The sequence below is a fragment of the Rhincodon typus genome, chromosome 2 (genome assembly GCF_021869965.1).
Source record: "Rhincodon typus isolate 14 chromosome 2, sRhiTyp1.1, whole genome shotgun sequence".
NCBI classification, from domain to species: Eukaryota; Metazoa; Chordata; class Chondrichthyes; order Orectolobiformes; family Rhincodontidae; genus Rhincodon; species Rhincodon typus.
Genome location: NC_063333.1, coordinates 41224320 through 41240109, shown reverse-complemented (window position 1 = coordinate 41240109; position 15790 = coordinate 41224320). Strand labels below are relative to the sequence as shown.

At 41.0% G+C, this 15790-nt stretch overlaps 1 protein-coding gene across 2 annotated transcripts in view; it reads left to right on the top strand.

The window, feature by feature from the left end:
* The window catches only part of plxdc2b (plexin domain containing 2b), a 343331-nt gene that overhangs the window by 165406 nt on the left and 162135 nt on the right, over positions 1 to 15790 (top strand). For both annotated transcript variants that reach the window (XM_048613860.1, XM_048613862.1), the window contains exons 3-4: positions 11117 to 11263; positions 12104 to 12173. In XM_048613860.1, the coding sequence (XP_048469817.1) occupies positions 11117 to 11263; positions 12104 to 12173 (217 nt within the window). The remainder of the gene's footprint in view (positions 1 to 11116; positions 11264 to 12103; positions 12174 to 15790) is intronic.

The window sequence follows — 15790 nt, the reverse complement described above, 5'->3', positions numbered from 1 at the left end:
AGCCTCTCTGCTCCTGTGGTGCTGCTTGGCCTGCTGTGTTCATCCAGTCCTGCACCTTGTTGTCTCAGATTCTCCAGCATCTGCAGTTCCTACTATTTCTAATAGTTACAGGCTGCTTGTTAGCTGTGTGGACAAGAATGGGAACTGCAGGCAGGATAAGCAAAGTAACCGCGACACGATGGTACAGGGAACTATTCAGAGGGGGGAGGAAATAGGGCAGCACGGTGGCTCAGTGGTTAGCACTGCTGCCTCACAGTGCCAGGGACACTGGTTTGATTCCACCCTTGGGTGACTGTGTGGAGTTTGCATGTCCTCCCCATGTCTGCGTGGGTTTCCTCCGGGTGCTCCGGTTTCCTCCCAGAGTCCAAAGATGGGCAGGCTAGGTGGATCGGCCATGCTAAATTGCCCATAGTGTTCAGGGATGTGTAGATTAGGTGGGTTATAGGAGGATGGGTCTGGGTGGGATGCTTCAACGGTCAGTATGGGCTTGTTGGACCGAAGGGCCTGTTTCCATACGGTAGGGATTCTATGAGAATAGTAATGGTAGCGAACAGTATATTATTAGGGAGATGAATATTATTCATTGCAACCGTGAGTGTGAGTCTTAAAGACTGTGTCACCTAACTTGAGCCAGGGTTAAGAACATCTCCTCAGGGCTGGAATAGGAACTTGGAATGAAATGGGAAGGATCCAATTTTATCATCCACATTAGTGCAGCATTGATTGGACTGGAAAGGAGATTCTGCTGAAAGATTTTGAGCAGTTAGGGGCTGAACCAAAAATCAGAACCTCCAAGATAATAATCTCAGGATTGCCACCAATGTTACTTTTAAGCCGTGCATGTGTGCAGCCACTCCAAAGTTCCAAACACAGCGATCACCTTTGGCACACCAATCACAGGTCTAGTTTCTGGCTCTAGGATTTGCTGCTACAGATGAGCCTCAGACACCCATGAAGCCAGACAGAAAATTAATGGGGGTGCTGATTACTACCGAGCCACAGACACACTGGTATTGGGTAAATGAAATCAAGGAGTTACATGTGTGGCTTAAAGATTGGTGAGGAAAGAATAGGTTTCTATTCATGGAGCATTGGCATCAGTATTGGCACAGAAGGCAGTGATCCTAATGGGAGAGGCTTCACTTATACTGTGCTTGGTCAAGGATTCTGGAGAATTGAATAAATAGTGCTGTAGAGAGGGCTTTAAACTAATTTGAGGGGAGGGTGCAGGAAGGGAATACATTGGTTTACTAAACAAAAGGTTATGTTGTTAAATTGGTAAAAAGGTAGTTAATGGTTCTTTACTCGAGGAAGTGTAGTCTTCAGAGCAAAATAAATGAATTAATGGCACATATGTAGATTAATGTGCATGAGCTTAAAGACATTGTGGAAACATAGTTAGAAGGAGGTCAAAGTTGAGGACGAAATATTCAAGGGTATGTCATCTTTTGAAAGGACAGGCTGGAAGGAAGGATGATAGGGTCACTTAATTAGTTAAATGAGATGGAATAAGTTCAGTAGCAAGAAACGATTTAGGACCAAATGATGTAGAAAGTATGGGCGGAGAAAAGAAATAACAAGGACAAGGATGTCTTGGTGAGAATGTTCTATACGTCCCCTAACAGTACATTACAAAACACAGGATATTTCATGACAAAACGAGGGCATGTAAAAAATACAGTGCACTCATCATGGGTGAATTTAATCTTCTTGTAGATTGAGAAAATCAAATTAGCAAAGGTAGAAATGGGGCAGAATTCATAGATTATATTTTGGATAATTTCCTGGATCCAACCAGAGATCAGGCTGTGTAATGAAGCAGCTTTAAAAAATGATACTATCAGAACGCAAGAACCTGTAGGGAACAGTGACCATATCAAGGTAGAATTTGGCAGTCAGTTTGAGAGGGAGAAACTTGGGTCAGAAACAGCTGTGCACAGCTTATATGAGTGTAATCACATAGTGATGAGGGCTAAATTGGCTGCAGTGCACTGGGAAATGAATTCAGCAGAAAATACATTGAGGAACAATGGCAGACGTTTAAGAAAATAGTTTATGACTCACAGCTAAGATATGAGGAAGGGGATAAATTGATAGTATCAAATTGAAAAGTAAAAACAGACAATGTGGCATTCACTGGAATTTAGAAGAATAAGAGGCGACCTTTTTGAAACATATTAGATTCTTAGGGGTCTTGACAGGATAGATGCAGAGAGGTTGTTTCCTATGTGGGAGATTCTGGGGCCAGAGGACATAATGCCACAGTAAGAGGTCATCCATTTAAGGTAGAAATGAGGAGGGTTTAATTCTGTGGAATTTGTTTTTTGGCAGATAGTTGTAGAGACTGGGTTGTTAAATGTATTCAAGGCTGAGAAAGACAAATTTTTAATCACCAAGGGAATCAAAAGTTATGGGAATAAGACAGAAAATTGGAGCTGTGAATTATCAGATTACCCATGATCTCATTGAATGGTGGAGTAGATGCAATGGGCTAAATGGCCTAATTCTGTTCCTATGTTTTCTGGTCTTATGGTCAGACTGCACTAGCCACTGGGTTCTGAATTAGGACTAATTGCTTGACAACAACATTTTGATTGACTGCTGATCTGATGACCATGGCATATAGAGCCGGTGCAGAGAAAAGACCTGCCCTGAAGGGAGGACATATTAAAAATCTCCGTCTGTCTGTCTCCCTCTCTGTCTTTCTCTCTATCTCTCTCTCTGTGTGTGGTAGGACCAGAAAGTCTTCAGTAACAGTTAGATGACTCCCACTCAACTTACTGCATCAATTCCCTGGTTGAAAGGCAAAATGAAAAACTACTTATGGATTCAGAATTGGCTGACCCTTAGAAGACAAAGAGTGGTAATGGACAGAAAATATTCAACATGGTGCTCAGTTACGAGTGGTGTACCACAAGGATCTGTTCTGGGTCCTCTTTTATTTGTGATTTTTGTAAATGATTTGGATGTAGGAGAAGGGTGGATTGGTAAGTTCGCAAATGATACGAAGATGGGTTGAGTTGTGGATAGTGCGGAGGGCTGTTCTCGGTTACAAAGGGACATTGATAGGATGCAGAGCTGGGCTGAGAAGTGGCAGATGGAGTTTAACCCTGAAAAGTGTGAGGTGATTCATTTTGGAAGGACAAACTTGAAAGCAGAATACAGGGTTAACAGAAAGATTCTTGGCAGTGTGGAGGAGCAGAGGGATCTCGGGGTTCATGTTCACAGTTCCCTGAGAGCTGCCACCCAGGTGAATAGAGTTGTTAAGAAGGCATATGGTGTGTTAGCTTTCATTAATAGAGGGATTGAGTTCAAGAGCCGTGAAGTTATGCTCCAGCTATACAAAAGCCTGGTTCGGCCACATCTGGAGTATTGTGTCCAGTTCTGGTCACCTCATTACAGGAAAGACTTGGAAGCGTTGGAAAAGGTGCAGAGGAGATTTACCAGGATGTTGCCGGGAATGGAGGGAAGGTCTTACGAGGAAAGGTTGAGAGAGCTAGGGCTTTTCTCTTTGGAACGACGAAGAATGAGAGGTGACTTGATAGAGGTGTACAGAATGATCAAGGGTATAGATAGAGTGGATAGCTGGAGACTTTTTCCTAGGGTGGAGGTAGCTATTACGAGGGGGCATAGTTTTAAAGGCAGATATAGAGGAGACGTCAGAGGTATGTTCTTTACTCAGAGAGTGGTCGGGATGTGGAATGCGTTGCCGGCGAGGGTAGTGGAGTCTGCCTCATTAGGGGCATTTAAGCGGCTATTAGGTAGACATATGGATGATAGTATAAGGTAGGGGTGGAGGTTAGATAGACCTTAGGATTAGGGTAAAAGTTTGGCACAATATCGTGGGCTGTACAGTTCTATGTTCTGTGTACTTACAGAGAGTCTGAAAGGGGAAAATTCTCAATCAGTAAATGAAAGACAAGATCAGTGAGCAAACAATGTTGTCTCATCAGAAAGAGCTAAAAAGAACTGGAAAAATCAAAGGAAATAACTGATCAACTCCTAAGGTAACAGACTGGTGATATTAATTGACGTTTTTTTTTTCTTCTTTTTCCTTCTTATTATTCACGTCTTGTCTTCCTTCGGGTCTGTCCATTTGGTTGTGGAGGGATGATTTTAAGAAGGGGTAGAGTCTAATTTGCAAAGTATAATTTAGCAATTCCTTTGTTTTTATTCATTAACGGGATGAGGGTGTCGCTGGCTGGACAGCATTTATTGCCCATCCCTAATTGCCCAGAGGGCAGTTCAGAGTCAACTACATTGCTGTGGGTCTGGAGTCACATGTAGGCCAGACCAGGTAAGGATGGCAGTTGCCTTCCCTCAAGGACATTAGTGAACCAGATGGGTTTTTTTATGACAATCAGCAATGGATTCACGGTCATCATTAGATTCTTAATTCCAGATATTTTTATTGAATTCAAATTCCACCATCTGCAGTGGCGGGATTTGAACCCGAGTCCCCAGAACATTATTTGTTTTCTGGGTTAACGGTCGATAATACCACTGGGCCGTTACCTCCCCACCGCTGTTGTTCCTCACTGTATTTTCTGCTGAACCCATTTCCCAGTGCACTGCAGCCAGTTTAGCCCTCATCACTATGTGATTGCACTCATATAAGCTGTGCACAGCTGTTTCTGACCCAAGTTTCTCCGTCTCAAACTGACTGCCAAATTCTACCATGATATGGTCACTGTTCCCTACAGGTTCTTGTATTCTGATAGGATCATTTTTCCTTCTTCCCATTGATTAAAGACAATTTGTTCACCGTAAACAGTTTTTTTTTTCTTGTTAATTACAGACATTGCTGAACATTTTCTTTTAACTTGAGTTTATCAATCAGTTAAATTGGGGACTTTGTATAGTTGGATTAAATGTTCTCACACTTGTGATGACTTGGGGAGTAGCCAGCCTTGATTTCCAGTACACTACAGTGAGGCGTTACAGTGATCATGACAATATGTACAGCCCGGCTGCATACCACTTAGACACTGTACATGACAAACTACCTCTCAAATGCAGTGCTCAATCCTGAAAATTTCTCAGAGGAAAGGCACACGAGCTTCCTGCTTCGAGGACAGTGATCTGGAGGTGCTGGTGTGGGAGTGGAGGGGCAGGGGTAGCCCTTTCTTTCCTCCTGTCTTGCAAAGGAGATCACAGCAACATATCCAACCAGCCTGGACAGAAATTGTACCAGGAGCCAGTGCTGTGTCCTGCATCGAATAGAATGCCGAGCAATGCCTTAGATCTTCTCTGCTCAGCAAAGGTGAGTGCCACCATCTTCTCTCTGCTATCTCACACTTCCAGAGCCAACTTTTACTCGAAATCTGTCACCGCACTCAGCCCTCACTGAGGCTCATGGATGGCATCCATACTCACGGGTGGCATCCGAAGGTTGCGGGAACAGCAACTCATATTTTGCTTGGGAACCCTGCAGCCCAATGGTATCAATGTGGACTTCACAAGCTTCAAAAAATGCCCCTCCCCCGACTTCAACCCAAAACGAGCCCAGCTTGTCCCCGCTTCCCTAACCTGTCCTTCCTCCCACCTATCCCCTCCTCTCACCTCAAGCCCCACTCCCATCTCCTACTTACTAACCTCATCCCGCCGCCTTGACCTGTCCGTCCTCCCTGGACTGACCTATCCCCTCCCTAACTCCCCACCTACACTCACCTTTACTGGCTCCACCCCTGCCTCTTTGACCTGTCTGTCTCCTCTCCATCTATCTTCTCCTTTATCCATCTTCTATCCGCCTCCCCCTCTCTCCCTATTTATTTCAGAATCCCCTTTCCCTCCCCCATTTCTGAAGAAGGGTCTAGACCCAAAACGTCAGCTTTCCTGCTCCTCTGATGCTGCTTGACCTGCTGTGTTCATCCAGCTCTACACCTTGTTATCTCAGATTCTCCAGCATCTGCAGTTCCTATTCTCTCAGTATTCCATCACACACCTGTCTTGTGTCTAATAGATGGTGGACAGACTTTGGGAGTCAGGAGGTGAGTTACTTACTGCAGTATTCCTAACCTCTGACCTGCTCTTGTAGCCACTGTGTTTATGTGGCGAGTCCAGTTGAGTTTCTGGTCAATATTAACCTCCAGGATGTTGATAGTGGAGGATTCAGTGATGGTAACACCATTAAATGTCAAGGGTGGTGATTAGATTGTCTCTTAGTGGAGATGGTATTTGCCTGTCATTTGTGTGATGCAAATATTACTTGCCACTCGTCAGCCCAGGTCTTTATATTGTCCAGATCTTGTTGCATTTAAACATGAACTGCTTCAGTATCTGAGGAGTTACGATGGTGCAATAATCAGCAAAAGTCATCTGGCCCGATGATGGAGGGAAGGTCATTGGTGAAGCAGCTGAAGATGGTTGGGCCTAGGACATGACCCTGAGGATGTCCCAGACCTGAGATGACAGACCTCCAACAACCAGAACCATCTTCCTACGTGCCAGTTATGACTCTAACCAGCAGAGAGTTTGCCCCCTAATCTTCATCAATTCCAGTTTTGCTAGCCTCCTTGATGCCTCATCTGGTTGAATGAGACCTTGATGTCAAAGACTGTCAATATCATCTCACTTCTGGAATTCAGCTCTTTTGTCCATGTTTGAACCAAGGCTGTAATGAGGTCAGGAGCTGAGCGGCCCTGGCGGAACCCAAACTGGGTGTCACTGAGCAGATTATTGCTGAGCAGGTGCTGCTTGATAGCACAGTTGATAACACCTTTGATCACTTTACTGATGATCGAGAGTAGACTGATGGGCCCAGTAATTGACCAGGTTGGATTTGTCCTGCTTTTTGTATATAGGACATATCTGGGCAATTTTCCATATTGTCAGTGTTGTAACTGTATTGGAACAGCTTGGCTAGGGGAGCAGCAAGTTCTGGAGCACAAGTCTTCAGTACTTTACCGGAATTATGTCAGGGCACATAACCTTGGCAGCATCCATTACCTCCAACTTAACCTGCGAGACTGCCCATGGCTATCTCCCTGTTGTGTAATTAGATGAGCCCCTTGCCTGACTGTGACCGTATCCCTTGACCATGCCGTCCTGTTTTCTGCGTTCAAATCTAAATCAGTTTTCATAAAAAGTGAACGATTTTAGTTTGCTTCGGTATGGATTCAATTCAGTGAAATGGCTTGGGAGGGTATTCAAGCAGACAAAAATGATCGCAGGAATTGATAATCTCATCTATCAAGCCTTCTCCACCTAATCAAAATGCCTACTGCAACATTATTGAATAATCCTTATTTGTCAACTGTTCAACTCTTAGAAATGAGAAAATAATAGGCAAATCCCTGTGTGAATTAAGGAGGGAACAATCTGGAAAATTCCTCTCCAACTATACTAGTTAAGTGAAACTAATGCAAGATTTCACATCGATTTACTTAAGTGTATAAAGGACAAAGAGGATTCAGCATATATCAGATCCTGGCATATATCAATTCTAACTACTAACAATTTCTACAATATTTGTTTACCCAAAACTTTGTTTCCTACCTTTTAAGTAACTTTTTTATGCTTATTGCTTCATTTCCACAAAGCACAAACCTGAAATTTTCAAAGAAACCTGATCGGAGATATGAAATGCCTTTTGAAATTCCGTGTAACTAACAACTACTGCATATCAAATTTGTCTGTTAATGACCAAGATGTAAAGTGAAACAGTGCAGCATGTGACTTAAACAACTCACCAGGTAAAATCATTTTTTAACTGAATACATTAGATTTAAATTCCCCTTTACCTTGACTGGAAAAATAAGTCAACAGTAACAATATAGCCTCTTAAAAAAGATAACCAGTCAATTACTGTACACTGGTACTTGTCCCACTGGGAGATCTGTATGTCATATGGTGCATGTGCCTTAGTGGTGTCATGGGAATATTATGTTTCATAAACTAGGAACAACATAGATTGATGATGTGCATAAGTAGAAATAGCTTTGTTGTGACAGTAATGTTCAATATTGGAAAGAGGTATCTAAAATTTCCACACTTAAATGAGACAAAAATGGAAAATGTTATGGGGTAATAGATGTAGGATTCCAAGACTGCACAGATTTATTGCAATGAACCTGGTGTAGCCAACTGTCAACTTGCTGTGCAATGTCTTGCATTGTTAAAACTCACCTGTTTGTCTTCTACATATCTGTTGAAGAAAATTCAACATCCAACATTGATTAAATTGAGCAGTTCCAAATACACATTGCTCCTAGTTGCAAAATTACAAATTGTAATTACAGCATTTGTTCCTTACTGTGGCTTTCTGTATAGACTTAGGTGTCTTTTAATATGCACTTAGAGAGCAATCAATCAACTTAATAGAGTAGAGGAAGTGCTTTGATCTGCTCTTGTGGATTCCATATAACAGTGTAAATTGACTATGTTTGTTTTATCAGTTAGCTAAAATAATTCATGCCTAATACTATAATCATGAATAGATAGAACTCCTGTTCAAACAAATATGCTTTAATTGCCTTCAATAGTTATATAATATTAGCTTTAATTTACATCTTTTGAAGTTTGTTTTAGATATTATGCAAACCAAAAGATGGAGAAGGGGCTATAAATAAGCAGTAATAGTCTGCTCTTTTTTCGACTTGTATACACTTGTTTCATTATGAAATGCCCATTATGGAGATTCAGGTTTCATAATCTAATCGTCAAAATGAATGCACATTCCAATATATCCTTGCAAATTAACATTCAATCTCCAAACACCCTAGCCTCATCAAAGTAGTCAACTGTCACTTCAAAAGTCCTTATGTTCCCCACAACAAAATTTTTGAATCTCTCCAGTCAGGCTCCTCCAACGATCTGTAAACAACTGTAGCGAACTGATTTTTGTCTCATTCCCTTTTTAAATAAACCTGTTTCCAGTGCCAAAGAAGTCAGGAGTGTGATAGAATAGTGTGATAACAGTGCGATAGAATATTCCCTACTTGCCTGGAAAAGTGTAGCTCCATCAACACTCAAGGAGCTTGTCACTCAGGCAAAGCAGCTCATTGGATTAGCACCCCATCCACTACCTTCCACATTCACTTCTTTCATCTGCTTGTAAGTGCCAGTTTCAATTATAAAGGTAACATGGGTGGATCTAGCTATTTAATGGAGATGGATCAAGTGTCAGTCAAGGAATATTTTCATAGGATCATAAGTTTTGGATTAGCTAAAGGAAAGAACATGGTTCAATCTGGAATTAAAGTTGAGGGCATAATTTGAAGTGAAAAAAGCCTTCTATAGATATTATAAATAGTGATAAAAGGGTAGTAATGACAGGGATGGTGGCAGGGATGGGAGAATGAATTGGTGAACAGAAATAGAATTGATGCATAGAAGCAAAAGTGTATGGCTGACATACTAAACGACTACTTTACATTTGTCTTTTACCACAGTCATTGTGAAGAAGGTGCTGTTTAAGATACTGGATAGATTCAAAATTGATAAATAGGATTTATTAGAAAGGCTGCTGTATTGAAAGTTATTAACTCACTAAGACTGGATGGATGCTGAGGGAAGTAAGCATCAAAATCTCAGGCTCTGGCCATAATCTTCTAATTCACCTTTGGATACAGAGACAGGGAGAGTGTGGCCAGAGAATTGGAGAATTGCACATCTTCTTCACAGAATTTGTGTAACAACGGTAGTCCCAGCATCTACAGTTTGTTTAAACTCACTAGTGGGAAAAAATTAAGAGATGATAATATGACATAAAATTAATAGTTGCTTTGATCTTGCTAATGGCGAATTGTATTAAGTAACTTGATTGGGTTCTTTGATAATGTAACAGAAACGATTGTTGGGAGTAATGGAGTTGATAATATTGACTTCCAAAAGCAGTTTAATATGTTACAATGTGATAGACTTGTCAGCAATGTCAAAGCCATGGAATAAAAGCTCAAATCATAGAACAAATACAATATTAGTTAAGTGGTAGAAAAAGAGAGGTGTGAACGATTGATATTCCAGTATGGGAAAGGTATAAAATGGGGTTCCCTAGAGTTTTGTACAAGAGCCACTGTTTTTCTTGATGTTCAAAAGTGAACTAGACATGGGTGTGAGGGCAAAATTTCAAAATTTTGAGGCTGTGGTGCATTGTGAGAGGTGTTTTGGGTGAGATGTTAAACCAGGGATTTTTCTGCCTATTTTCATAGTAATCAAAAGACTCGTGGCACTAATTGAAGGAGAATCATGAATTTTCTAACACCATCCATATAAATTAGCTTATCTTTCATCTTGTTTATTCTCTAAGATTTGTTTGGCAGTTGTATTTACCAACATCATAAAGAACTGCACTTGAGAATGAGTTCTCTGATGGTGACGTTTGTCGTGACGTCCTGAACAAGTGGTGCAGTTCTACACAAATGCACGTTCTTTCCAAATTAACTTTGGTTTCTGTTCTATGTTAATTCCATGGGGACAGACAGCAAACAGGTGGAGCTATCCTCATTGACCCCAGAAGAATGCTGCATGGGTCAACTTGCGCAGTCCACATAGCTCAAAGCAGCCCTCCAAATATTTTATTTGAAATCTTTTCCAGGAATCTTATGGTACAGCGAGTAACTTCCCTGCCTTTGAGTTAGAAGCTCTTGATTCAAAACCCACATCAGGAGTTAGTAGCCAAGGAAGTGGCAATCATGACGCTGCCAAACAGGTTGAAATGTCAACTTGTATATTATTTCATTATGTGCCAGTGGCAGGTGTTAAGAGTAGGAGTGATTCCTAGCCATCCACATGGAAGAAAAAAATTGGTGCTTTCACCATCACCAGATTCACATCTGTTTCTCCAGGCTACATAAAACATATAAAAGTGCACATTGCCACAGCAATTCAGAATCCTTAAGTGATCAGTTGCCTTAGTTGACTGGATAGCCAATGTGATTTGAACAGCATGAGGTTAGATCCCTGTTCCAGCTGGACTTGCCTCCTTGCCCAAGTTATAAAGGATAACATGGCTTTATGAGACAACCTACACTGGGGCAGAGAGCTCAAGAAGAAGAAATGTTTTCTCCTCAAGAATCCAGTGTTAAGACTTGAACCATGTGTCACATCTGGCAATTAGATAACATTGGGCTTTCATCTGTGACAATTATAATGTGTCAACCTTAATTATTTGCAGGAAAACACAGACCACAACTACTACACATCAAGAATGTATGGGCCGTCTGATTCAGAAACCAGGGAACTATGGGTGAACATGGATCAAATGGAAAAAGACAAAGTGAAGATTCATGGGATCCTTTCTAATACCCACCGGCAAGCTGCTGTAAGTGTCAGCAAACTATTATAATCAAATAAAGTACATTATTCAAATAACTAGATAAATTTAAATGATTGACTTTGAGTAAATCATCACATTATTTTGCTACATTTCTTCAGTAAACGCAAATTTATTTCTTTCAAATCATATTCGTATGCATTTATCACTAATGTACCATTAATGTAGAAAGGTGCCACAACACATTTAAATAAAAAAGAATAATGAAATCAAAGTTAGAGCTGGTAACATAAAGTGAAAGGTGAAGGTTTTTAAAGTGGAGAGAGATGTAGAAAGATGGAAGAATCTGTGAATAAAATTCCCAAGCGCCCAGCCCTGATAGCGTCTGGTAGAGCAGAGGGAGCAACTGCACTGTTTAGACTGAAAAGAAAACGAAGAGCTGCTGATGCTGGAAATCAGAATCAAAAACAAAAATTGCTAGAGAAACTCAGCAGGTCTGGCAGCATCTGTGGAGACAAAACAGAGTTAACGTTTTGGTTTCCAAAACTGAAGTTCTGAAAAAGGGCCACTGGATCCGAAAAGTTAACTTTGCTTTGTCCCCACAGTTGCTGCCAGACATGTTGAGCTTTTCCAGCTATTTCTGTTCAGAATAAAATGTTTTATCATGAAGGTTTCAATCCTTTTAATAAAGACGTATTAGTCTCGTACAAATGTGTAATAATTCTCACCTTCAGTCAGCTGAAAAAATTCTAGCAACAGGGCTGTTTTAATTTCTTTAACTACTCATTATTATGAAATGGTATAAATGAATTTTAATGATTTATTTCTCTTAAAAAAATATTATAAATACTTATTTTATTGACAAACTAATTTGATTGCTTCATGCAGAGGGTAAATTTGTCCTTCCACTTTCCATTTTATGGCCATTTCCTGACCGAGATTACTGTGGCTACTGGCGGTAAGTCCCTCTTGAATGTTAACTGTGTTTTTCTGGTGATAAGTTATTAATATGAGCAACAACAACTCATTCACTACTGCCTTCTCACACGTTGATCAAATGCCCCTAATTTTTGCTGGATCAACATTGATACCGTGGATAATGAGAATGCATTGATACTGAGAATTTACTTTAGAGATGAATTTCCTTGAGTCTTCTCTTACTGAAGGGCCATGACCATATCCCCTCCCCTTTCTGGGAGGTTTCTGTCCTTCTTGAAATTATCTTGGAACAAATTTATTGCAATATGACAATTGTATCCACTTATGTATGTGAACAATGCCAAATCATCACCAAAGTTACAATAGTACAGTGAGCAGGTTCCAAGGAAATGCAGCCTCGTAGAAATCCTATTGGCCTTGGGATATATTAGACTGCTGTACTAAATTCAAATCAGGTGTCTGAGGTGGAAGCCTTCTGATGTATCAGCCATCCATCTCCACGTGAAACCCTGCTCCTACTCTCTCAGAAATGCTCAAAATGTGTGTTCCAAAACAATGCACGTGCAAATTCAAATCTTGAATATTTTGACTGCTGTAGTTAAATATTTTGCTTTCAGGATGTTGTTGTTGATTGTCAATGCTTTAAACATTTCGAAAAAAGGATGAATCTGGGTTTCAATAGTTTCGTTGACTGTAAATAAACTGTCTAAGGTTCTTGAGTAGATTTGTAGCTCAGGTTGTGGATGATGTGGCTGATTCGCTCGCCAAGCTGGTTCGTTAGTTTGCAGACGTTTCATTACCCTGCTGGGTACCATCATCAGTGCCGCCTCCGATGAAGCGCTGTTGTGACACTGCAACTGGGTAATGAAATAATCAACACACTAAAGGAACTGAAACAGACTGGACAAATCAACAAAGCAGACTACCTAAAAATGAAACCTGAAGGGGCAATCACCCCCCGACTCTACGGCCTCCCAAAGGTACACAAACCGGAAGTGCCCCTCAGACCCATAGTCTCCCTGCCAGGCACACCAACACATAGGCTAGCCAAAGAATTACAATGAAGATTAAAGCACCTCGTCAGCAAATCGCTCCACTCAGCCCAGGAGTTCCTCAATTCCCTCAAGAATAGACGAGAACGAAACCTTGGTGTCCTTTGACATTACTGCCCTATTCACTTCGATTGACATACCACTGGCAAGAGAAACACCAGCAACACCACTGAAAGAACGAGGCCCGAGTGACACCACCTCCACAGAGAACATGCTGAAGTTACTGGGCCTGTGGCCTCATGACCCACTTTACCTTTAATGGCCAAATCTATGAACAAATCAACGGGACACCTATGGGGTCACCCATCTCTAGACTAATAGCTGAAGCGGTGATGCATAGACTTGAAAGTATGGCTGTTCCGCAGATCCAACCGAAAACTATGGATCCGATACGCGGATGACACTTTCGTCATCATCAAACAGACTAAACTAGAGGAGACACACCAACTCTCACCGGCATCTAATTCACCAGGGAAGAAGAAAAGAACGAACAGCTCCCCTTCCTGGACGTCATGGTAGAACGCAGGGCCAACCGGGAATTTCTGACAAAGGTACACAGAAAGGCCACACACACGGATCAAGCCCTGAATTTCAACAGCAACCCACCCCAACACCCACAAAGTTGCGTAAAAACACTACTTAACGAGCGACAACACAGTGCAGCAACCCAGAACTACGCCAAAATGAAGAAGAATACCTCTACCAAGTATTTAAGGACAACAGATATCCGAACAGCTGGGTCCGACGATGCCTATCACACAAATAACTACAGGAAGATACAGTACGCCCTGACACACTCATCACGTTGCCATACATCAAGAACACATCTGAACTGACCACAAGACTCCTACGACCATTAGGCATCAGAGTGGCACACAAACCTACATCAACCCTACGCCACTATGGACAGAACCAACGTGATATACAAGATTCCATGCAAGGACTGCGACAAACGTTACGTTGGACAGACAGGAAGAAAACTGGCCACAAGGATACATGAACACCAACCAGCAACAAAAAGACATGACCAGTACTCACACGGATAAGGAGAACCACCAGTTCGATTGGGACAACATCAGGATCCTAGGACAGGCCAAACAGAGACAAGCATGGGAATTTCTAGAAGGCTGGCTCTCCACCAGTACGGCCATCAATAAACATGTAGAATTGGACCCTATATATACACCACTGCGAAGAAAAACCGGAAATGAGGTAATCAATTTCAATGGACCCCAGGGTTTAAATACCAGGAGGGAAAACACAACAGCCCACAATCGGAGGCTGATGTTATTCAACAGTGTAATGAAACCTCTGCGAACTAACAAACCCACTCAGTGAGCGAACCAACCACAGTAAATGAACTGATGGTATCATGGGATGGATATACTTTATATTTTTGGAAGATATTTTATAACTTATATTGGTGTATAATTTATAGCTTTTCATACCAATTTTCTCATCAGTTATTTTTCCGTTACTAAATTTGCTGAGAGTTCCGCATGTGGGGCACCCTTCTTGTTCTATGATTAGCTTTGAAGACCTTAGAAGTTGAAAGGGTATTTAACTTCAGGAGTAAGGTCTGAAGAGAACGAAATGGACAGGACGGTTAGTTCTGTAATACCTAGTAGACATTTTACAGCCATTGTCAATAGGTAAACATGCATAAGCTAATCAGAGCTCACTTATTTTTCTCTCTTCTGGAGATACTGTGGCAGATTTTCAAACTATCTAAAATACCAACACTAAGTCTGCCTGTAGTAGGTGAATCCACAATCTTTACTTCTTAAATTGGTTTTCAGATCTCTTGAAAAATCGCAGTTTTCTACTTGCTATTTTTTTCAACATGTGATGTTAATCTGTTCAGAATCCACTGAGCGTTTTGTGCATTTTGCAGCTTTTTTCTGTGTTCGTGTGGGTATTGCGTCTTTCTTGATTTTAACTGCTGGTATCTGTTGTTCATATAAACCAAATTCAAAATTAGTGATTCTGGTGGTAGAAATGGTAATGCACATTTGTTGAGTGTAGCTGTAGCAGAAAATTATTGTCAATGCTTGATAAGACAATAAATCTGCTTTTTAATTACTTAGGTGTGCATTCCATATTATTATATGTAATTCAATATAAATAAAAAGTTGTTATATTTTATCACGTCATTGAAAAGACAGGGTATGTTGTGAAATCTGTTTTCATGCAGTCTTTAAACTGCAGTGTGTCAATGCATTATAATTATTAATATATGAATCCTGTTAATGCATTTTCTGGTCTGTGGAATTATTACAGTGATAGATGATGGCTGTGCAGTTTTTCTTTCAATCAGTAAAACCACTGCCAGTCATAAATTGTGATGAAGTTTTAAACAGATTAAATAAAATCAGAGAGCAAGCCACTAATACAATGTCATTGTCACTGTGATGTCTCTATGAAATGCTGCAGTGGTCAGAATTTGAAGGTAAGTGTTGATTGTGGATAGAACATAGAACATGGAACATTACAGCGCAGTACAGGCCCTTCGGCCCTCGATGTTGCGCCGACCTGTGAAACCAATCTGAAGCCCATCTAACCTAAACTATTCCATTATCATCCA